At 41.9% G+C, this 25,815-nt stretch overlaps 1 protein-coding gene across 4 annotated transcripts in view; it reads left to right on the top strand.

The window, feature by feature from the left end:
• The first annotated feature begins 298 nt into the window (after positions 1-298).
• The window catches only part of LOC110982409 (uncharacterized), a 44,640-nt gene continuing 19,123 nt past the window's right edge, over positions 299-25,815 (top strand). The window contains exons 1-3 of one of the 4 annotated variants that reach the window (XM_022240779.2): positions 299-448; positions 579-955; positions 6,220-6,767. In XM_022240779.2, coding sequence (XP_022096471.1) covers positions 6,655-6,767 — 113 coding nt within the window. In that variant the 5' untranslated portion in view covers positions 299-448; positions 579-955; positions 6,220-6,654. The remainder of the gene's footprint in view (positions 449-578; positions 956-6,219; positions 6,768-25,815) is intronic. The other 3 variants (XM_022240780.2, XM_022240781.2, XM_087131250.1) reach the window with 3 other exon arrangements.

Below are 25,815 nucleotides of genomic sequence, written 5' to 3' on the forward strand. Positions count from 1 at the left end.
GCGCGACGACCCATAGTGCGTGAGGCTGAAGGGGTGGCTGCTTGTGAAAAATACACGTTATTTCTTTTCTTACAACTTGGAGGAATAAAAACACACAATAGGCCCTGCACCATGTCATTTTCCAGTTTGTTCGAGCTAGCTTTGGGATGTTGTCGTTTAGGCGTTGCAGGTGACTCCATAAACTTGGCTTGTATTGCAATCACGGGAGACATTGGCCCCCAACTCCAGACACGCGGATTAACGAGTCTGGAGTTCGCTATATATAGACATGAAAACAGTAGCTCTTTACTGTGGAGCGATAAATTATAAATTTTAGTCTTCGGAATTGTGAGTTGGTTTCATTCATCTGCAAATACTTGCAATGGAGGATGGATGCCCAACTAGAAATGCAGGGCATTATACTAATTGTTTTGGATCACTTTGTCTCCACCAAGTCAGGGAGTGCCTGGTAATTATAATGCGGAATTTGTTGAAACTGATTACAATTTTGTATACAGCGGAGCTTGTGTTTCATGCACGGTTTGATCCTAACCTATTTTATTCTAATTGCTAACGGCTTCTGCGGCTGCTTATTCTAGAAACGATGTCTTCCCAGCCATGAATCAGCCGTCGGCTGCTCCTCTTCACGGCTCCTCGAGCTAATTTCCCGCCTCTGCATATCGGCGCAGCGCTCGCCGATCGGCCACGAATTCTGAATGAGCAGATGTACAGTACATTCGAAGCAGGGACAGCACGGACACACAAGCAGCAGTCAGTCAACGCCGGGGTGATAGCACAGCCCTACGATTGAGCAGTCTTCATTAGACGGCCAAGAGTGGAGCCGGATCTATCGCTGACAGCCGGGGCATAAACACGCTGCAAACTAAGGGGAACTTCAGAGTACAAACTACTCAACATAATCTCTCCTCATCATCAGCGGCCATTAAAGATTTATTCCTGAGTCTCATAGCACCAGGTAGGTCATATTTGTGCTGTAAAACGTCCGATTTTGTAGCACATATTGTTAAATTGTGTTGACATTTTCACTTAGGTTTGTTTGCATTTAGGCTAACATATTGTTACCGTTGCGACGGCGTCGGAGCACGTGCGGGCCTTCGATGTGTGACATGTATGTTTTCTAATCCCCCGTGTTGTAAAACCGCTGTTAGCATTTTATATTGTTTGCGTATTAATGTACATGGTGCTAACTCTGAACACGGCAGTCGTTGACGGAAAGACAGCCTTTTCATTTCAAAATAAATCTTAATTGAATATTGCCGCTGCTAACACGCAAGTCTGCATAATTTGATTTTATTATACGCTGATCTATAAATACAATAACATCAGAAGAAAAGGCAGTATGTTAATTTTGCCAAGTAATTTTTTTTCTTTTTTTCAATACCTTTTGGACATCGACTGAAACTTGGCCAAAACTGATGTTTTGGAACAATTTTTTGAAGTACGGAAAAAACTCAAATTTTGAAGACTCAACAACAAAACGCCAATAGGAGTGATCATTGCTCCTTCCACCTGCATTTTTCGTGTTTTGTATCTACCCGATAATAATGTACATGGCTCAACACCATCAATCTGTCACACGGTAAGCTGGAAATGAGTTCAGAATATTGTATCTAGTTGACTGCACATTAGCATACTTTAATATCGCCAGAGAATAATGGTTGAACGCTCCTTCGACGTCCTCAGAAATAACGGATAATCGTCAGGCCCATTGATTAAAGTGACCCAGTGGCTATTTATATTATTGACTTAGCACTTTATGGATTCAATTTCAATGAAAAATTAATGAAGGTCCATGTGAATATAGTTGTGCCGGCTGTTGACATTTGAACAAATTAGACCAATAAACTGTCGTTAACCGTAGGATAAAACTGAATTTAAATGCACTCGACATAGATAAAAGTGTAAACTTTAAAAGCACATTTTAAGGTTACACGCGTTGCTGCATTCATCTACTGTTTCGACACGCTGAATCTCTGCAGATTTATAAAGGCTGGAAAACTTGCTTTTAAAGATAATACCTTCCTTATCTTCTGCCAAAATTCATTCAGTCAAGCTTTTAAAAAGACGGTGTCTTCTCTTCCCGACAATCATCTGTTTGAAATTTACACAACTGAAAATTACAATGAAATAAAGCACTCCCTACGATGAAGAGAGATATTAAACGAGAATGCCAGTGCCCTCCCTTGTGGCAATTGTAAACCTATGTTCGTACGTGATTCCAGCAAGCCATCTTCAATTGCTCATTCAGAAATTATTAGCCCGAAGGAATAGCTTGAAGAGCAATTATCGTACGCATAATAAAGCTTATATTTCGAGTAAAGAAGCCTTGGACCTTTATTCGGCGCAGAAGGGGTAGCGTCTCATCAATAAAGACTCCGTACGTTGGAGATGATTAGCCAAGCGATGTCATGATCGTGCAGTGAAGGGCAAATATTTCATATTTGTCGTTCATACGTTGCTCTAAGATCATCACCGAGATATCTCTCTGATATACTATTTACAAGCCGTCACTGTGACATCTAAAGTGCCACCTGGTATGCAAAGGGTTCACGTCACGAACCGTCATTTTGAAAAAAAAAAAGAAGAAAACGCCGCATCTTTAAGGTCATTATGAATTACATTCAGAATTCATGTTCACCGGTTACAGGCTGTTGGGGCACCAAGGAGGATCACACCACAGTAATTCGTATCACTGAGACAGATCAGCATAGTATTCAAGACTGTGCGCTTGTTAAAAAAAACTTGTGGTCGAATACCATGGCGTCCATTTTCCATCGTTGCCAATAGCACTGCCCATTCTGTTGCTTTCCTCTAACAGATGAGGCAAAGACCAAATAGGCTGGTTCCAAATATCCTGACGAAAACCTATAGGCCTATCACTTATATAATGTATAGAACCTTGAAGACAGTTCAACTCATCAGGACAAACGACAATTACAAGCAAGGTAATTTGATTGTCTTTTACCAATGGATACGCCCCCCCTATTCTACGTCAAAGATGGTTATTTATTAACCCGCCATTTTATACTTTGCCCAGTTTTTACGGCCCACCCATGCGCGCTTGTCATTATGCATAAATTCTACTGCCCAAATATGGACACAAATCACTCGTGCATATAGCGACATGTGTTGAGCAGCAGCAACTCTGTCATCCTAATGTAATTCCTCCTTTATCGGGTACAACGTACAATATGTCTTGCGCATGATCAGTGCTACATGATCACCAAGCTCGGCCTATCTGTTGCCGGATGAGGCAAAGAGGGAAGAAAATTGCCTCCCCTCCCCGTTTTTATTGAAGATTGAGGAAGGAGGCGACTTACGAGACAACTGCCCTTCCCATCCTCCAAAAACAGTGTAAAGAGCTCCCCCAAAATAGCTCCACCCCTCACAAAGACCAGGTAACGTAAGAAATATTTCCAAATTGTTGGTTACCCCCAAGAAACAAAATAGCTCTCGCTCTTCGACCAATTTTCTGTTACTTGATTTAGTTTCTCTGTGACAGTAATCAAAGTTTCGAATCGAAAGGAGAAATACGATATCCTTGAAAAGACGTTAAAAAAAGAAAGTTTATTATTTTCACTCTGCAGCATGGAAACTGTTGGAAGCCTACCCCTCTGGGAAAACTGCGACCCATTTTGGTTAACGTTAGCTTTTATTTTGACTGTTTTTAATCTTGCTTGATTTTCTCTAGTGCGATCTATGAAAAAATATAACGTGCCGAAATGCTTTCATTCCCCATCTGTTTTTTCTCTTTTATTTTCGTAATAAAGAGCAGCCATATGGATTTTTCATGGCTTGGCAAGGCCGGTCATTTGAGTATTCTTTATCTGAAAATCAATGATTCAACACTCAAGGAGAGGACTGACAAGACCGGTTGTGTTTGCAACACGAATGATATGATACCCTGTACATTCAACAGAGCCATCGGGACAATGTTTGCTGTCTAGAAATCCGAAACGGTTCCCTGATGTGAAAAGATAGGAAATGTTATAGCAGAGACTCTCCTCAAATAACCCGAGGAATTTGATATACCACTAGCTTATTCAGTTTAGCCATAGAGAAGTAATGCTTAGAAAGAAGCCCCTTCTATTTAAAATAGACTTAAAGCCATCGTTCCGCGGATCAAATCAAGAAGTAAAGTGAAGAGTGTTGAATCGGAACTATAGTGTATCAATTGAGGTCATATAAATTGCCTGACTGTTTGTTAAATTTTTGATGGAGCGAATTAAAATCGATTTAAATTAGGCTCGATGATTCAAAATACTCATTGATTTTTGTTATTAAAGTTAATGGTGCTGTTTCATCTTCTGAGAAACATGTTTCAAAATGTCAACCCCTTTGACAAGGTGTTCTGGACGGCTTCAGTTTCCCATTTGGCTGTGGGATTCTTGGCGCCGTTTGTTTAATTCCTAAAGTGCTTTGTCATGAATTTCCAACGGCTTCAAAATTCGATACCCAGCGCCTATTCAGCCGAACTCAATGGAAGCAGTATCCGTGTGTCGTGGGCGTTATGTTATTCACGGCTTACCTCCTCTAGCTGATCAACTCCAACCCAATTTTCATATCGGCAGTACGAATACATTTTTCCCCGAGTTACTGTCCATGTCTGGGTAGGTTCGCGTTTTTCAATCTTGCAAAACACTGACCTGTCGAACTGATGATTTTTTTTCTTTCATCCATACCCAATTATAATTGGCAATACCGATTAGAAACTGAGGTCTAATTTGACTAGAATATTTCGATGGCCTAGCTTCATTGCTTCGAATATAATTTGAAATGCTCTAGTGTTTTTACTCTATGGCGCGCGCTTACATTAGACGCGCTTGTTCGTTTAGCTAAGTCAGAGAACCGTATTGGTCGAAGAGACGTGACGCGCGCGTACCACCTGTCCACAAGCGTGGTGCCACAGTTAGTAATGGCTCGCTGAAATACTCTTTTCTCCAGGATCCGCCTTGAGCTTCTAAAAAGCACCACTTCATCCGTAGCAAAGAACCATGCTGGTCGGGAGTGCCCATTTTGTTGGTAGTGACTCGAGCGTAACACGCGCATTTCATAGTCGTTGGTGAGCCAGCGAAATGCAGTTCCAACCAAAGGAGCCTCCGTTGCTAGGAAAATTGCGCCCTCTCTTGGTCCATCTCAGGGCTCACAGGGTAGCTCTTCAATGAGCATGTGCCCGAACTTTAAATTGCGGGGACGTTCCAGTATAAACAAAACGGCCCTTCACACTACTACTTGAAACCGTACAAGTGATTTCTTAAGATGATATTTAACAAAATTGGACATTTAATGTGTCTACCATTGCACTTTACTTTAGCGAATTCACAATTCGAGAAAGATAGGTGAAATTTACTCACTTGACCTTTATTTTCGGTCTTGGCCAAGGTTTTAGATGTGACTTTCACAGGTAGACACAAGCATTGAAATGAATCCCCCATTCGAAAATAATTCAAAACAAGGCATTTCTTATTTACACCATCAACAACCAAGCTGGGATATCCAAGCAGCTGGCGTGAGGGCCGAAAGATGTGGTAAGAATTAATAGATTTAGTGTGTACGCCCCCACGTTAGAAGACTCGGTGTAACGTGATCGGTTCTCACCGATCGAACCCGTCGAAATTGGCCGCCAAACTCCCTGATTTACAGCGCATGGCTTCAGGCACAGTAGGCTGAAGGCTGAGGTCAAATCTGAGCTTTGTGGCTTTGCCAGAGACTCACCTTGCCTGTTTCTCTTTGAGCTCGCTCCATAAATTTCCGTTCTTGACTCAAGTTCAAGCACACGTAGCATTTGTCTTCGTATAGGAAATTCTCACCCGCATTTCGTAAAATAAACAAAAAACAGGTCAACGATGTTCAGGTAAAACAAATGCTGAATAAAGAACTGTTTGAACTTAAAGGCACCAATCTGCGCTGCCTCAATCACTTTGGGTAAAGGTGCCTCACTGAAAGAAGGATGTATACCGCGCAGACTTTTGCCACTCTGTGTGTTCTCAGACGCCTGGATTAAAGACTGCGAGGGTTATGTCATGTTTCATTTAAGGTCTGCTTCATTTTACTTGCACCGGCTTTTCTTTGCCCGTTTTCGATGGAGGATAAGGTTACGCCTTCTCAAAGGCACAGTGCGCCGATGGAGTTAAGAGGCTTGTTTAAAAGTGCACCCCAGAAATGCCCTCCCTATATTGCTTTTGTTAACACTGAGCTCTATTTTGTTTCCATTGGCAGAACGGCTTGACATCCCAATTAACTGAACACACTCGAGTGAAATCTGATCCGAGCTGTCTCTTTCGTCGCTGCACGTCCCAGGAGGAAATTACAAAATACAACCTGCTTGTTGGAAACTGTACAGACGGCGCATCGATCGTTTCCTCGTACCCACCGTACGAACTTTGTGCTTCGATAAAGTGTTCTCTCAGACTCAAAGAAGATGTAAACCGTTCACTTTGGGAAGCCGTTTCTGAGTCAATGATAGACGTCAACCTCTGTGTACAGTGTTGAGAACTGACAGTTAATTCATTAAAGAAAAGGGTCGTTGCCTCAACTCTCAGTCGCAACCAAATCCCACCTATAGCCTGGATCTGAAGTTAGCAAGCCAGTGGTTATAGTTTTCACCTGAACTGGGCTATCAACTTGGTTATCAACCTCGTTAAATAAGACAACATGGATTACGTGTTTGAGCACTCCCCTAGCATGGAGGAGTTGGCATCGAAGGGTGTTCATCTCCATTGGAACAGTCTACTGTCAGAGATTGGAGGCACGGCTTTACTGGCTGGGTGAGTAGTTTTTGCAAACCAAATTAGGGCAAGTTCGAGCGACGACTATTGTTATCTATAGTTAGACTAACGTCGCCCGAGTGATGGGTGGTTTGAACTATTTCGTCGACCATTTAAGACCAGGCCCCAGGGGTATGGTAGCACCGCTGGTTACCAATAGCCGATTTCATTTATCATCACGGGGGGAACCATCCACATCAAACTAACTGTATACGAGATTTCGGTAACCATGTACGCTGCAAGAATTGCAGCTAACGGTGAGTAACGATAAGATTTTGTTTTTCCAAAAGGGCCAACGAGAGTCGTTCGCGTGAAACTGAATTGCGCATGCGCATTGTTAAAAAGCATCCGACAACTGAGCTCGGGCCAATTTCATAGAGCTGATTAAAAGACAAAATTTGCCGAAGCGCGAGAAAACCTTGCTTGATAAATCAGGTAACCAGCCAAACCTCCTTGTGACGTATTATTGTTTTGGGATCGTATCTAGCTGACTTTTGGTTAGCATGACAATCAGATAGTGTTGAGCTGGTAACCTCTGTTTTTTGAAGCAAGTTTTTTTCTTCACGCTGAAGCAAATTTTGTGCTTAAGCAGTTCTATGAAATTGGCCCCAGCTGGTCGAACTATAGTTCGCAGCCGAACTTGCACAGTCTGATGATATCAAGTTATAATAGTGTTGGTCTCTAGTTAACACTTTTAAACTGGACATGCAGCTAATCGAAGTTGAAAGGTTAGCTTTTGTATTGTGTGCGTGTTTTTTCTCATTTTCTTCCTCACTTGATCGGCCCACAGCATTGCAAAACCAGCAAGATTCTGTGTGATTTGCACAGAACGGCACCGTTTATAGGTAAAGGAAGTGACTTTTCTTCCTAGGAGTTGTTGTAACATTCCTCTCTGGTGCACTTAAATCATTCTCCCCTTTCCATCGTAAGGTAAAACAGTAACACAAGCCGTAAAAGTTCTTTCAGTGTACCTCCCACTTCGCTGTAAATTGAGGTAGCACAGTCGTAGAGTTCACGGACTTGGAAATCCAGACGCTTGGAGTTTGAAGTGAGTGCGGTGAACGACGGAAATTGCCTTTAAATGTCGGGTAATATGCTGGCGCACCGCGCTCAGAATGATCGGCGGATATGCATCGAGTCTTGCCGCTATCGATCTAACCCGGTCACCCGACGCCGTGCATTTCGTACATACCCAGCTCTTTCTAATAAACGTTTCACTTGTCAGTACCCATCTCCAGTAGTGCGGGTGTTATTTGCAACAGAATGAGCCCATGAAGCCGTGTTCCAATGATGACCTTTGGATTTTGAAACATCTGGCGTTCCATAGTAGATAGTCCCGCTTCGGCATATTTCTCTGTGGTAGACAGCTCTGCATCCATATCTACACAGACATAAAAATTGTACTTGCCCGATCCACACCGAAGTATGTTTCTAGTATTCCTCAAAACAAGACATCACTTTTGGCTTCTCCGTGATATTAAACTGACATTGTAATAGGAGAAATGTCATTTTTCAAAGAATTTAAAGTGAATTTCATAATTAAGCAAAGGTATGGATATTCGCACAAAATTCAGCTGGTGTAAAACGTCACTCATTACCTCTTTAAAATGCAGAAAAAGTAGGAATCCCTAAGAATAACATCCGAAAAAGTACACACCTCTAACAACAATCAAAGAAGATTAAAGTGTGTGGCAAAAGCGCCCGTCATTTCACTATGACGCTTAGGAGTTGCTATCTACTGGACAATCTCAACCCAAGGCGTGGGCTTCTGTGATAACGAGGCATAAATCTGTAACAAGCTTTCCAACAGTCCATCCCTGCTCGCTCCTCCGGGAGCAGTATATCTCAAATTGTTTTTCTCTTATTCCAACTTCGCTCGTTACTCCTTGGCGGTGAAGGCAGTGAACGTGTCGCGGTCGCTGCGAAGCGCATTAACCCCTGGGAGGGCTCCCGAGATCTCACCTGAACGTGGCAACACAGTATGGTCCTGACACTTCCCTGACAGTTGGCAAATACCTTTGATGAGATGTATCAAGTGTCTCACCTTCGACATAACATTGCAGCTGCACCTGGAGGTGTAAAAAGAAAGCTCACGGGAAACGTATCATCCTTCAACACCCAACCAAAAATTTTAGACTATGATTGTGTTGGACGTGCTCCGGTGATATACCATAAAGGGTTTGCTTGAAGGAGCCAAATCGAATTTCTGCGTTCGAGATTCATACAGAAGTAACTGAAATGAGTTCACAAATTAATGGAGCATCGAGATTTTTTTCACCTGCTCCAACAACAGCACAAACGAATTACGATATACATGTACCTGAATGCGTCATGTTCGTCGCTGATGTTTAAGGGTCAAAGGAATCACTACTTTAAGGTTAATGATCTAATAAAAGTCAAATTGTGGATTTTTACTCAAGACAATAATTTATACCTCTTTTAATGTAAATGGCCTACGTCAATGCAGTGCTTTATTTAGAAGGCTGTGTTTGTTTAGCTTTGCTCTGAGAGGACTATTTACATTTTCGTTAGCGCATTTCCGCTCGTCGGCAAGAACCGCTGATATTAAACAACAAACACGTCATTACTCTACACCAGAATGTAAAACGTGACTTGTTTCCGGAATATGCATTTGCCTTTTCCTTACTGTTCGGAGATTAGGATAATTCCTTTGGAACTATAGAGATAAAAAGTCCAATATCTGAGCCTGAGGCATTTGTAATGAGTAGAGCTACACATATGGAATATTACTCTCATGTCCTGACGTCAAGAAATAAGAAAAGCAGACGGTAACTCGCAGCTTGTGCAAGCCTTTCACGAAACTGTTAGACGTATTCTCCTGCTATATCAAAGGATTTATGCATCTCGGACAAATATTCCCAAAAGAAGTCCAAAGCTGAGAAACATTGGGCGTTTTTTGCGCCAAACCTCAAGTGCTGCTCGTCATTAAGGCGCTAAGTGGCATGTTGTCAGCCGAGAGTGACAGCTATTATGGTCATTATCCGAGGAAAAATCCACGAAATTACTGCTAAATTGGGAACACTTAATCCTAATCAGGATCAATTATTATAATGTTCATGCGTGTACTGATATAATAGGTGTACTGATTCAAGTTTGATTCTAGGATTTGTTGTCAAAGGCGTATTTCTAGTCCTTGCTAGTGAACGCAATACGTCCACAACATGAAAATGAACACTCATTTGAAGTAGGCCCGCTCATGTTCCTCCTTCGACATAACATGGTCGCTAAGTACCACTGTCCTTTTTTTTAATCCAACCTGTCCAAGATGTGGGTTAGACTTCGAGGAAGGTAATAAGCTTAGTTCAAGGGCCTTGAAAAGAGGCTAGCAACCCACCTAAGAGCGGCCGCAATGTGTCATGTCAAATCGTGCGATGCCACACGACTGGTAATAGCCAAACAGTTTGAAGAGTTCCTTTAAAGGGCAGTTGCATGCCACTGTTTGCTTCCATTTCTGGTTATGAAGTCATGTTCAATTCGAGGTTCAATTCAATTCGTTCATGTAAAGGTACTACTGAAATGTCAAGTTAATGCGAAGATGGAAATGAGTGAGCTGTATTTTATTTCCAGAGAGTTTTAATGACCATGTTATGACATCGGGCTCTGTCGTACACAAAGGGTGCTTATCCACCGTCTCTGTAATTTTTGTGATGAAACTTGTAAGAAAATGCGATTAAAATTTACTGCCATTACCTCGAAGCTCCTTTGCTTAATTAATGACACCAAAAGCAATGGCAGGATCATCAGTGCGGGTTGTAACTTGGAGATACACCTCCAATCCTCGCTTATCACAGTCGTAAACTGAGCTCCAAGTAACGAGTGATCATACCCATAATTCTAAGCTCCAGCGTGTCAATTAGAGCGAGCCATATTTCTTTTGTTCCCATGGTAACTGTTGACTGCGCTTCCGACGCCACGGTGATTTACCGGTTTTCTGCAATGCAACGTATTACGGTTTGTGTGCTTGGCTGATGATCCCATTATCAGGATTCGCTTGCTAGAAGTGGAAATGTCTAATCTTTGCAGGTATGTGTCTTCGATTGGCAAAACGCCAATACGACCAAATACGACGCGCAGACAGTTGTCTTGCAAATGACGTTCAACGAGACGTATAATTTACAGTATTATTTCAGGTAGTTAGCGACAGCATCGCAAAGATTTACAACATAAGCACCGAAATATTGTAGTCTTGGACTTTCCTGTCAGTTTGACACGTTTTGCATCTCGCAAGTTTCTTAATTTAATTGAATATCAATCTTGCCGGTCTCTCAGTAAGGGTCTAATTACTAGTAAATTCGGGCACGGTCTTGGTGCTAACCCACTTAACTTCTGTGCAGTGCCCGTCCCCAGGGGAAAGGGACGGCTTGAGTGAATTTGAGATCAGTTATAGATTCGAGTGTTATCGTGTATGTCCAGCATGTTGGGTCAACTTGTGGTGGTGATGGTGGTGGGGTTGGGTTGGTTGCAATGGATTGGGCTGGGAAACCCAAAATTGGTCAAATTTAATAATAATGATTCGCTTTTTAATAATTTACCGGTACTACAGTTTACCGAAAAATGGTTTGGTCAATCTGATGAAAAAAGATCTTGTCATTTTACAAATAAAAAGGCCTGTTTAATGTCCCGATTTGACGCGAGAAGAAACCATGCGAAACGAATTAGAATGAATCACAGATGGTTAGTGATTTGATTGCAAAAAAAAATCCTCAAGGACAAAGTGTACATCCACACCCAGAAATGGCAACGCTGAAGCAGTCTTGTAAGTCTGAAACATAAGCCATGATCCAGTAATAATGGCAACAGTACGGTAAATGTCAAATCGGTCTGATTCAGACCAAATTGCATTAACCCGCGCCGTGAAATCTTAGGGCTGTTGAAAAATTTGAAGAGGGATTCTTTTCTCTGGGTCATTTTATTGAATGGGTTGAGACATTTTGACAACAAGCGACTCTTTCTTTCATTGTAAGGCACAAGAATTATTGTGGAGAAAGTCATTTTACTGAGTGCCTTTTGTTGTCAGAATTACGTCCTGAAGTAACATGTAAAAGGTAAAATAAGTGATGACGTCAGCTGAGGCACTTTGTCAGTGGATGTCCATTTTTTGCCTGTCCAGTGACATTGATTTTTGTTCGTGCTCAAATGGCCTCACTGGAAAAAGATGACTTAAGGAAGCTTTAAAATTATGACTAAACTGTTTTTTATTACGTCGACATTGACTGACACGCAATCGTGTTGTCGAGAAAAAAAAATTATTTTTATACAACTGGAGTAAAAATTGCCGAAATCACTGCATGGTTAATGGTTTCCAATGAATAGATTTAAACAGATTTAGAACACATGTACATCAACAGTTACGGCTCTTGATTTGTTGGAGGATTTGCCTTTGATGGATGAGATGATATGGCCAAACATGTGAAGGGGCTCATTTACTTTGAAATAATTGCGTCGCTCGCGGGCAGGTGGTTCGCACCCACTCAAAATTAGGACCAAATATGGATCGGCAAAATACAAGCGAGACCTTACGTTTTAGACTGCGTGCGAAACGTTCGAGCCGTTTGTTACTGTAGTGACCACTTCTTGTTTGTTTTACCCTTGCAGAAAATACGCAGCTGGTTTGAGGTTTTAATGTCCTGAGGTATGTTCAATCATTTGCTTTTAAAAGGTCACTACGCGTGGCATAGTTTGTACCAGTTTGTCTTGCGGTCCCTGAATTTCACCGTCAGTATCATCGAACAACACGAAACCAATTAAACGCTGTCGCCAAACCTTCTGCAATTATTTTTATAAACATGTTACTTGTTTTTCAGTTCCTACAGTCCACCATGCGCAACTTTGTACCATGTCAAGGTGCAATCGCTCAGTTTTACGTAATGCCCCATTTTCCTGCGCGGAGTTAATATCTTGCCTAACCGCTTTTTTGGCTTTTCCATGAGTTGACGTCACTCAATGACGTCACCGTTGCGGACAACGTCTTGAGTGTACACGGACGCACGGTCACGCGGCGGTGAATTTATAATAAGCATAGTAAGTCGACCATATGGCCAAGCGGCGCGCATGTTGAGGTACTCGTGTGTTTAGGAAAGATGCCAGACTATCACGATGCTGCTGTTTGGAGTTTTTGTAAACGGCATACTTTCCAAGGCAACAGCAGAATCATCATTTTTTTAATTAAATATTGATTTACTTTTCATTCCCAATCCAAAAGAATATTTTCAGTTTCCTCTGCAACAGAAAATGTATTTTATAATATTTTATTTCGAAATTATTCGCTAAAAAAGGAATCTTAAAGGATATTACTGTTTATAATTGCAGTTTGAAACTCGAAGACCATCTTCATGTTCAGCTCCATTCCATATTTGGATTCTCTGTTTTTGGAAAGAATCGATGTGTTGCCACGATCTAGTTTCTGAATATAATTGAAGTCGTTCATTTGTCGTTCTCTGTCCGTTGATCGCGGCCTCCTCTTTCCACGAACGAGGTCACGCATGAGTCCTTACCATTCATCCTCGAATCGTTGGCAATTTTTCTGTCCACTGTTGGATCATGATGGATGCAATACGACATGCCATGAAACACTACTTGACCCCCGGAACCTCATTGTCCGGCTCAAGTCATTAAAGTGGCGTGCGCTAATTAACAACGTTGATTGCGGTGAAAGTGGAGTTTGAAAAATGAAAGGGCCGATAACAGCCGTTGAATGTCAACAAAGTTTCAAGACCGACTTGAGGTTTATGTTCCTTGTAGTTTGCATAATGGGCCACCTGCACCGGAAGTCAGACAAAAATCGGCTCAAGTTCATTCCATGGCATGCGTCCAATAATTTTAAAAGAATTAAAGGGAGGCTGCGGTGAATATTCATTAAACATACATTATTGCTTCTTTATACACTTTTTAATACGTGATGATTATTCGACATCCCTTGAAGGTTACATATAATGGAAAGTGCATTTGTTTAAAATTCTAAATAATCAGTATTTTCCTAGATTGCCGAAGGCGCTGTTGCCGTTATGTCATTCAAACAAATATGGTTCAGTGCAAAGTTTTGTTTCCTTTCAGATTGCAAACCTAGAATTAAACTTATGGGAAACATTTTGAGACATGGTTGTTCACTGGCTTCCTGAAATTATTGACTAACACAACAATGAAACAAAAGAAAAGAAAATTTCGGTCAGCTAAAGAGTTTAAAACAATCAAATTGGTTTTCCGCACAAATCAATGTAACATTGGGGCTTTCTTCTTGGGAGAAGACCACAATTTTGATCATAAATATGAATATTCATGAGCATTGAAAGCTAAAAAGGTAGCAAAATACCATTTCAAATAGTGAAACAAAACTCAAAGACGGTTCATAAAGAAAATATCAGACAGGGCTCAAAATCATTTCAAAGGCTTTCATTTTAGTTCGGCATCTTTAACCGCATGCATTCTTTCGGCTGACATTTTGTGAGAGTTAAATATATATGTTACTTATTTTGTTTTTATTATCGACACTTATTACTGAATATATTATTATTATTTTGTTTCATTATTCTCTGTATACCAGTTAATTGTATCCTCGGTTCAACACCCGTTTTCTTGACGTAATAGCAAAATGCATAACCGTTCAGGATGATGAAGGAATTTTAATTGATAGCTTATAAAAACATGGAAAACCTAGCTTTACCCAACTATTATTTGAGGACAGTTTACAGATAATGCAGGGTTTACTTACCACTTCAACAATAGGTCTACCTGGACTTTGGCATTTCTCGTCAGTTATATCAGTGGAAAGAATGATGTTCTGATAACGTCTTGTATTTTCGAAAATAAACATCAGTAGCTACGAATGCAAACAGTTCAGTTATTCAGAGACATTAAACCGGCACCTTCCAAATAGTTCAATGAATTCCTGTAGTCTCGTTCAACCCCTTGAGGTGCTCTATTCATGCTGTTCAGTTTCCAGGATACAAGCTCCTCTGGAGAATAACATGCCCACGCTATCATAATAACGCCATCAATTCCGGGTGTAGCTTCAAAAGACCAGTTCTTCTTTGTGTAACACGGTGCCCATTGCGATAAGTGGTTTTTCCCATGCCAATCGAGGGAAAAGAGCACAAAGAAACAATTACTATTGTTGCCTATTGTGCCCTCGAGAGAGCTTTCGTTGGAAACGCTCGCCTGAGGCACGACGCTGTTGTCTTTTACTATAATGGGAGAGTCTAAAAACATTGACATGCCCGATAACCAGTTTAATATTGCATGTCCTTCTATTTTCACGTGGGTGTTTTTATGAAAAGTTAGTTTGGAAAACAGAAATTACAGTTGATCGGCTGGTGATGATTTGAATTATGGTCTTTAAACGCTAATTTTTCGGGAAATACCTTGAAAAAAGCAGAGGAAAGCAGAAAACGCTATCATGACCCTGATGCTTGAATAAGTCATTCAAAATAAAAAACTCATGAAGGAAATTTTCAGTGTGACACGTGAATATGTCAGTGTTGTCACGACGACTTACACCAGCAGCAAACCTGATACATGTTTCACGTTCTCTTTATATTCAAATCAAAGGAAACATTATGTAAATGCCACACGTATAATCACCATTTCTCCTACTCTTCAGATCGATAAGGTGTGTCCTTCAGCGACGATGCATGGTTGTGTCAGGTTAAATCATTATTTTTAAGATGACACAAAAGCTCTGTTGGACGCAAAGACAAAGATCAGTTTTTAATGTCACATCATGATGGGACAAGACATCGCCTTGGTCATATTGCCTATAATTTGCCATTCAATGACAAAATCACAGCAGGAATCCCATTTCTAACCTGAACGTGCATTCTATTCAAAACGTGCATTGAAAGGTAACACATTTACCGAATGTTGTTAACTTGAAGAGAGTTTAATGCAATTTTTGACACAATCGATTATGATGTTAGGAGGTTATTTGATATACATGTAGTCTGCGGACGAGGGCTTAGTGCATGAGGAGAGCACCATAACCGAGGAAAAACATCAGCTATGACTTTGCCCACTTGGGGGAGGTCCAGGCGTTTATAATTTGATGACGGTCGCAATTATCGATTGCTTCAAAGAAGCTACCATGTTCGACCTGGAGGATAAGCAGTTGTGAATAAGTTGTCTCCTGGTGTTGGTTCCACAAGAAAACTCACAAAACACAAATGATATTCCAAAGGTTTATGTCTCTATGGCGGCTTGCTTCCCCCTGTATGCTCCTTCCTCTCGATTCAATTAAGATAAGGCTGGACGTACGGGCTTGGAGTTGGGTGACCACTTTCATGGAGAGAGCGTCATACTATAGTTACTTGCTTTTGGTGTGACGTGTTGCCTCAAATCGCCAAAAGCCAAGTTTTATAACGTTGACTTGGTGTCTACAGCGTTTTCCCTCACACGAACCGTGACACCGGAGGCAAGAGCGCACAACGTTGGACCAAATGTCACGAACAAACTACGGTTGTCAGGGAGACGAAACGATACAGATTTGAGTCTTATAGGCGCCAATATTGATTTCACCATCTCTGGTAACTATAGAGACAGAGCTCCTCTAAAGATGGATAAAACCAATGATGGAAGGGATGCCTTTGTAGAATGAATTTTAACAAAATCCTGAGCACAGATGAAGGCTTTCCATAGATCCTTAAATCACATCCATGTGAAAGGTTTATTTTTTAGCAGACGTATCTGTTGCCTGTAGGAAAGGGGAAATATTTAAGCGATCGACCAACACGGCTTTCGCAACAAATGTAAACTGTTTTATCTCCTGCCGCTATGAAATGCTGCTTTTTTCATTACGTCTTCCAGAGAGGCATCAATTCACGAAACAATTACCTTGTTAAGACAAAACTTTAAAGGTGTATTTAAGATGATAAGGTGTATTTAAGATGATAATCTGTTTGCATGGCTCAGATCCAAGTGGCTGGAATACCTGCCCGTGGCTCTGATGAGGTAAATTCAGCCTTTGAGGTTTCTGTCTGAGGTTTGCTTTTGTATTGCTTTGCTCGCTGCCCTAAGAAGTATTAAACTCCGAAAATAATCCGACGAATTAGTAGCATAGATTGCATCTTTGAAATTTTGGCAGACAAAGGAATCTGATTCCGTAATCGTAGCGTGCCAGGGAAAATAGACGCAATATTTGTTTTGCTCCGTCTATCGTTCATCAGATACTTCTTCATTGGCACGAAAATTCAATTATCGATACACTGATGTTGTACACACATCATTCATCAACTGCATATCTTGCGGCGCTGAAATTCAATTATCGATACTGATCCTATTATGATGGAGTCGATTGTCTGACCAAAGCCGTGTTTGTGCCTTGTCTAGTCTCTCAGACATTTGCCATTGCCTTTGGCAGGGTGGTTTTTAGATAACCCAAGCGTGGTTCGATGCACTTCCAGACTAGGCCTACCGAGGTGTACTGCGTCGACTGACGGATAACAGGTGAAATTACAAGATTCTAAGTCAATTTAAAGTTTGCCCATCTTGTAAGATTTCTTTCAGTTTTCGTGTATCACTGGTATCGTTGTTAAAGCTTCAGGCCAGATAAAAACTGATACAGAAAAGACTTGAGTTACCACCATAGACCTTCATTACTGGGCTGTCATGTTTTTCTTGCCCATGTATTAAAAAGGAATCCAACTTTACGCATTAATAAAAGGAAACAGACTATTTTTCCTTCCAGCCTCAGTTTGGTTACATTACTTCCAATGGAAGAAAAACAAGATGGCTGCCCCATGATGACGGTCTGTAGCGAGGCTCAACCCTTCAAACCACACGATACGAGAATCTGTTTCCCAAATGCTTCTTTTTTTCTTCTTACAGTGTCTAAAGTAGTCCAAAGTTTTCTGTACACGATTAACGAGTTGCATACCACAGCCCCTTCCGTGGCGTTGCATCGCTTACGAACACCCCCCCCGAAAACATCATAGAAAAGGTCAAAACATGCCATACAGTTGTGTATGTATCCTGCTAAGATGTTGGTAAAATTCCCTGAGCTTGCTCAACAGCACCACTTCAAAACAATCCCTACAAAAAAACTAATATTGAATTTTGTCTCCTTGTTCAAAACAAAAGCTGCTGGGGAAGAGTACCATCAAACATTTTCACGTATCAATGTTCACTTTTCCAGTCAACACACGTCCAGCAGGCGTACAAAAATAGCACAGCGCTTTATTCGCAGCAGTACGCATATTAAAAAAAACTTGTAAGGTAACCGACTGACAAAAGTACAGTGTGTATTATTATAGACAGACAGACGGTCTATTAATTAAGCGACAAGAAAGCACGTTTTTCTAGGATACTGTGAGGCAACTATACGCTTTAGACTACGTTTCTATTTATAATTAAATAGTTACCGGTGCATTTAGTGTGCGTTTGGTTTGAGAAGATCTACTTGCACTTATAAGCTTCAAGCAGACGAACATCTGGGCCCATGCCAAAAACCATTACCTAATTTAATCAACCGAGTCTAGATTCGTTATGGAATGTCATTCCAGACAACATAGACCGTCGCGACCTTGATGTTAAAAGGAAAATCCAAATAGGATTTCTGTGACATCAACTTTATAGCCGTGCATTTGGAGCACATGTAAACAGTCCTTTAAGATCACGCAGGCGCTGCTTGTCTGCGCGGTGTTGATTTTCTCCACGGGAGGCTGCGCAGATCATGTGACGTCACGAAGTCGCTACCGTGACGCCATTTGTGATATTGATATCAGGATCACTTGCCCATATTCTAAGTCTAGTTAAGGACTTTGCTATCCGGGAGTAAAAGATGAAAGACTTCTTAATTGTCATTGCAGACAGTAAGGTTGTTGTGTGCCAGTTGATCTCAGTGGCTTTCGTGGCTGGTCAGCCATAAACGTATAGAGGGTTTGCATGGCAGCCATCTTAAAGGGCTATACTTTTGTTCCACATGGTATGCACAAAGGAGGTTTCCCTCTGGAACAAAAAACTGCACTGCAAGATAGCTACCACGCAAAGCCTCCATTATTATTTCGTTGTGTGCAATTCAGCCCTTGTTATCGGTCATTGTTTCTATCCAAACTCTGCGCAAATTCCAGGGAGCAGCTAAGAAGAAGGTGCTGTTCAGATAATGTAACTTCTCAGTAAAATAGCTCAGAACCAGTAACAGTTTTCATGCATTGCAGTTTATAACCTTTTTGCCCAAGCAAATACATGTATGTTAAGTGCATACCACACTTTAGTGGTCATCAGCCCCGCAAAATTGGCCCCTAATCAAAATGAAAGACTGGTAATGCACAGAGCTGTATAATTATAGCCAGAGAAGCGCCAGCTTCAGATCTTGGAAACAAAATGGCTGTTCATAGAGTGTATAACAGAGCCTGCGGCTACCCGCCCTGAGCAGAATCACCCCCTCATCGGTTGAAAAGAGCCATATGGGTAGGGATTGCTCATTTTGTTGGTTCGACCAACGTCAGCTGTATCATGCGGTTTCAGTGATGTCTGTTCTTATTATTGTACTTCATCTGTTTTAGAAAAAAATCCATTCAAAATTCACCAGTACCCGTTGTGTCTGCGGCTCTCTCGAGCCCTAAAACTTCAATTGTCTTATTCTTCGAGTCACCCAACCGTATCTTAATACCGTAGTACTGTCTTCAGGTCATTTGAAGCAAGATATGGGACGGAGAGAACCCCCCACCTTTGTGGTGGTCATTGCCTGATCGGAATCTCAGGAATTCTTGACAGACTTCTAGGGGAGTTGTGTTAGGTAACAATAGTCTAGAGTGTGTATAGGATTGGACAGGTAAGGGGGGTATCTTTCCTGTATACTTCAAGTTAAACTAGAATAAACGAGGTGCATATAATGAAAAGAAGTTAATTTAGCTCCTACAGTCACAAGACACACGTGACCAACGGGCAAATTTCCGCGAAAGTCAACACGGCACATTCATTTTCCCGCTTTTTAACCAACCTGTGTCAACACAATAGTGTATAATCCCCTCGGCTGTTTCATGCCTCGACTAAGTGATTCGTTTATTCTGTCTCCAGTGGCACCCCTGCTGGCAACTCCACGCTGTTGTTCCACAAACCCCGGAGATTATAATAATAATTTTCGTTTGAAGTATTGGATTACTAGCTCAAGGGATGACCGCTTCCAAATAAAATAATAACACTGCGTTCACTCTTGATTAAAATTTCTTTATTTTCTTGTGATCTGAGCCGTATTTGTTTGGGAATTGCTTCGGGTAGTTGACTGCATTCTGTGAAGAAATCATTGGAAATGTTGAAGGGACTGATGAGATAAGAATGAATACGCCTTCCTTGCGGAATAGCGTTGCAAGTCTCCAAAAACATATCTTAACTATTAACAAACCATGCTGAATTTACAGGAGAACTTGTCAGACATAACGCTTTCAGCGGAAGGAAGAGTTTGTAAGATTTCTTTGATAACTCAATTGCAATTAAGACTTTGTGTTTATTCCAATTTACATGATTGGTATACCTCCATTGATACTACTGCATGAGCTGTGCATTCCCGTTTTTCCTGGCATTGACATGAGAGATTCCGTTGTTGCGTTCATTTACGAAACCTACAGTTGTCTGCTATCTTCTGATTACTAAACAGAAGTCTCGTTGTATTGGAGCTTCTCCGTAGCTGCAGTGGCAATTAGACTTTGATTCTGTTCTTTCTGTTTAACCCATGCCTGATCAAACTAAGAGCTCCTTCCTTCCCGATGCGACAGAGTTATGAAGAGACTTGATCAGGGTTCCCTTCCTCGCATCCACCCGAGCGAAGAAAAAGCCCACCTGACACGGCTGGAGAATGTGTTGGCTTTCCCGCCTAAAGTGTTGACCTACACTTTTCCCGCCTTTCTGCCGGCTCGCCTATCTGACACACGGGGGGTGTCTGTGTCGACAGGCACTTTATATGCTTCGTTTGTGCGGAAATGCAAGAGGGTTGATGGACTGTGTGGTCGCTGGGCTTACCTCATTGTAAGGTTATGTGACCACAATGAAAATATCACAGAGACTGCTTGGGTGTTTTTCACAATAGTAATGCAGTGGCCTGTAAAACATTTTATAGCAGAAACGAAGAACATTCACTCTCTTAACATGTCACTAAAGGGTCTTTCATGTGTCGAGAGGGAGGCTCCACTGGCAAGTATGGTTACTTAAATGGAATCTAGTAGCTTCACAGTCTAATCTTATTACCACACGAAACAGTCTTTATGAAAGTGCAGCCCCGTTTGTTTGTTTTCTATTGCAGTCAATGTAAAGGGTGTTCCTGTAGTCCACTTGCACCATCAAATGCTGCAATTCAGAGAGTTCTCCGTAGTGTCATACAAAGACATTAACAAACTTCTTGATGTTTATCTTTCTCCATAAGACAATTATAACTGTACTTTGTTCTCTCGTTCGATTCTTGGCCTCTTGCTGTTTGTAATAGCACTTCAACACGGGCGTTTCACAGTAGTGCGCCTCTTAGAGTTTGCAACGCACTGGCCAGTCATATGCGCGAAATGTGTCCATCCAATGCGCACTTGGAAAGGGTCGACAGATTTTGCCCATTGTGATTGGCCAACGCTTTGCAACCTCTTGGAGGCGCACTATTGTGAAATTGCCCGTATTTTTTGCGCGTCAAACGAATGTATTGATTGTAATTAAGAACAGTTTAAGCCTCGCAGCGTTGAGATCCTTCATTTGTCATTGACTGTGCATTTTTGCCAGTTTGGGTTTTGTTGCTGCAAGTGTGTTTAACCAGTGCCAACAAGATTTATCACTTCCTCGAGTCTGTATAGACAAGTTTACTGAGTCAGCAAGTGCACAGCGCGCAGCAGCGAAAGACGCACTTTGAGTTCCCAAAGGTCGATTTCAATTTAACCTGTACCACCTAAATGCAGTGCAAACAACTTAGATGCAGCGTTTGGTCATAGTAGAGGTTACTTTTTGTCGTGTTACGCACTTCAATGCAAAATCGACCAATTACACTCGTCTTGCTACGTGGATGCGTGTCTGGCAGCGTCGCATAATATAATTCCTGCGTGCATATTTGCTATAGCAGACGGAGTAATTAGCAACACGTTTCGACCATGGCGAAGCTGCACGTGTTGGCCTAATGTCATGTGCCCGAAGCGGTTCTGCCGAGGGAAAAGACACGTTGTACCCACGGAAAGTGATGTCCTCGACACGTAGCAAACGTGGCACTTTTAAACCAGATGTGCCCAAGAACAAACTAGAATCCAAAAATTGCAACCTCGCGGCTGACGTCACGTCTTTGGTAACCTGCTTCGTGCCAGATACCGGGCCAGTTCAGTTAGCTGTGTGTTTTAAGAAGGCGCTTGTCGGGTCTGTTGTGATATGCTAACGTGATGAATAACGGCATTCTATCTGGTGTACTGCGGGCAGGTCTAGAAACTAGACATAATGCAACGCTGTGAGCTATTTACTGGCGATTCACAATACAGCGCATCACCAAGAGTTTGCCCCAGACAGGCCACTTTTCAAGTTTACGGTCGACATGCTGCCGCGATTAAGCGCACTTTGTACCAAATTTAGGGATATTCAATTGATGGAGGCGATCCCTGTACCACACAAAAACACCCATTCGCAATAAAGCAATTTCGAAGTTTCAACCAGATACCCAAATAACATTCAGAATAAAATTCAAGCTTTCCGCGAAACAACACAGTTTTAGCCAATGAGACTTTGTCAACGATTTATCCCATAATGCACTGCAAAAAGCCTCTCCGTCACAACCTCTTGGTGGCATACTGCATCGTGAATCGCCCGTATTGGAAGATGCCGTTTTGACGCATGCGCAACGGCGGTCGAGACAAAGTTGAGCTGTTGTAAAATTGTGGAGCTGCAAACCAAGCTACGCTTCAACCATAATGGTTCAATGGTAACCAAGCTAATGCAAAGGCCATGGTGTACATTGTGTTATTTTGACACCCTTCGTGTTATCAGAAGACTACATCCGGACTCGTGGGGTCCTCTGTAATACCGGAAGTGTCAAATGGACTAACACGCTTTTTTTGAAGTAAACGTGTATCATCGAATACTTTCATAAAACGCTGACCATTGCGGTCACTGGTTCTCTGCTGTGCTCGCCATAGCCTTGATGTGAAACATGCCAGCTCAGATATCAAATTTCCAGATGACAGTGAACCGGGGGAATGTCTTCAAAAAGCGAGGCAAAGTCTTATAAGACCAAGAAAGCTATACCTGAATTCCCAACCAATGTAATGGAATTGAATTTGTACCACGTAAAAAAGAGCACTATGTACTACACCCTAAAAACTCCCTGGTCAGATTGACCCAGAATTAGGTCCATTTGGCATGATCCTTTTCCGGGTCATGTTATTACCCAGAAAGGGTCAAATATGACCCAGAAAGGATCAAATATGACCCGAAAGGGGATCATATTTTGACCCAATTCTGGGTCAATCAAGTTTTTAGAGTGTAGCCAATAGAATGCATACGTATTGTATAGCGTAGGCACTTAGATGCTTAACCGCAAGGGTCAACATCTTCACTACAAGGATTTCCATGAGTGGGAACGAAAAATCTATTTGCAAAACAAGTTCAGTTATTTTCCTATGTACTTGCCCAAAAGCAAGCTCTGGGGTTAACATATTCAATCTAATATATTAAAGTGTGAGGTTTCCATTTGCTGCGTAGGTGATTGTGGTTGCGCCCTCACCTTCCTAGATCTTAAATAAGTTATAAATTAAATCTTGATGGAATATTTGATAAATTAGGGAATAGTTCGACCGGGCCCAGCCGGGCTTTTTGTTGCTACCCACACCGACAAATGTTACCGTCGCCCGCTAACATCTGGTAATCTCATTTCACAGACGAAAATGCTCCCCGTTTCCCCGGGGCCGATGCTTGAGACTTTCCCTATCAGCTCTGGAAGGCGTGGAGGCAAAAGAAGGGAAGCAAGTTTTTTTCTTTGCCTCCTCGTGTTGGCTCATCCACGCGTTTAACAGGATTTGCCTCCTTCACATCATCTGGTCGACTTGATCGAACTGCCTGCTGCCGGTGTGCTCTCGGAGGCGCGCACACCCTCAGGCCCGCGGGGGCTCGGACATGTTTGAATAGTTGATTAAGGGAGCATAATTTTTGGACAAGGGATTTGTGGGGCGATGCGGAGCACTTGTTTCCTCCTTTCTAGATTTAACTCAATTTTCTCCCCCGGCGTCAGTCAACTTGGGATTTTGCCTGGCTTATTAACCAGCGGTCCCGACCGGGAAAGTCACTGCTACTGTTGTTGTTTACGCCTTTACTGAGAGGGAAAATTGAGCCCGCGCTTCTGTCTGTTTACAACTTGTGTCCCTCGTACGTCAAAATGCAGGGAACTTCGTTCCTTAGGGAAACCCGTGGTGCAGTGTACTGAAACAGGTCAGTGCTTGCAGCGAGAGCACTGACGATGTTGAAGGATTCGCTATAAGCGATTCCTAAGTTAATTGTAAACGTTTGACTAATTAGGATGGGTCGATTGCACACATTTCGACTTTCAAGCACAGCGCTTTGGACGTTTTTACAAAGTTACTCTTTATCGAGCGATCAGAGTCCACCGTGTGGCGTTTTCAATGTGGACCAAGTTATAGCGGTAAATACGCCAAACTCGTGGCCTAAAGACGCTCATCAAAAGATGGAATGCACGCATGCATGTTTCTTTCTTTTTGAGAAATGGGTATTAGGCGTTGTCTTAGATTACTCCCAAACCACACCTTTCAGTGTCAAGTTAGACGCAGCATCACTGTAATAGAACTTGGATTTCTTGCTGGTGGCGAGCAAGGAATCGTTTTTATTTTACGTGGCAACAGGTCATGATTTGAACATTGACTTGGAGAAATCCTCCTTTGCTCACCCCCGACCGACTTTAGGGCCTGATGCCGACATGTTCCAGCACCCCTTCAGCTCTGTGACAAACCCCCAAGGCTAGAAATTTAATGCATCCGTGTCTCCCTCTTTGTACTTACACCTGTCAGTAGCACCAATGTGCAAACACGTTCCCCATCGCCCGGTTCATCATTTTCCCCTCCCGAATTCAGCACTCTGCCCCAGCCGTAGGCACGCTTGGTCTTACTCGGTAGATGAGGTAACATCACCGACGTACTCTGGTGACTTTAGGTAAACTTCTCAGTGCATCTCCGTAAAATTGCTCAATTCTCTCTCCTTTTATTCCCCTCTGTCCGTTCGGTGTCATCGAACTCCGGAGAGCGTTTCCAGCACCCGAGCCCTCGGCACCCATGTTCAATTCCAACGGCGTAGATTGGCATTTTTTTCTTCCACAGCAGTAACACGTCGTTGCCGGTCAAAATGTCGAATGACGAACATTGCCCTCGACTGTTCAGAGCTCATTTCAATGTAAAGTCGGTCAGAGACATGTTTATCTTGAGAGAAGCTTTGTCAAATCGTCTTGGGGATTTCGTAGCAGTCATCAACTTTGAAATAAACTTTATCGAAGATTTTGTTTTGCGGTAATATTCAAATACTCCGACTCTCTAAATGGAAAAGAGTGAAAAACTCACTCCTTAGGCCGAGTGATATGATATTCACTCTTTTTGAGTGATTTTTCACTCTTTTGCATTTAGAGAGTATTAACTCCAAAGGGGCTTGCTCGAAAGCTAAGAAACTTTTCTTTTTCATTAAGGTTTGACTTACAAATCATGTGAACCTGTGGGACACCATATTAGTGAATATGCATACACAACAGCGTAAGGAAAAAGTGTCATGATAAAGAAGCTGTTGCTCTCATGAGGTCAACTACAAGCAAACCTGCTCCCAGTTTGTGTCTATCCAAATGAAAAGAGTTTTCCCACATACAGGCAATGCGTCAACGCGACCTCTCGTGAGTAGGGCCTTATATTAAATACTTTATTTGAAGCATGGTGAACACAAGGGGAGGGCGCTATTTGAAGTGGGTCAATTCGGAATAAACGAAATATTTTACCCAAAACTAAATAGCGCCCTTTTATGGAAGATACAGTATGCATCTTGTAAACAAGAAAGCCATGATTTTAAGAGGGACCTCAATAGCATGAATGACATTGGAAGTGAC

Source organism: Acanthaster planci, linkage group LG21 (genome assembly GCF_054643075.1).
Source record: "Acanthaster planci isolate LZ-2023a linkage group LG21, COTS_SCS, whole genome shotgun sequence".
NCBI lineage: Eukaryota > Metazoa > Echinodermata > Asteroidea > Valvatida > Acanthasteridae > Acanthaster > Acanthaster planci.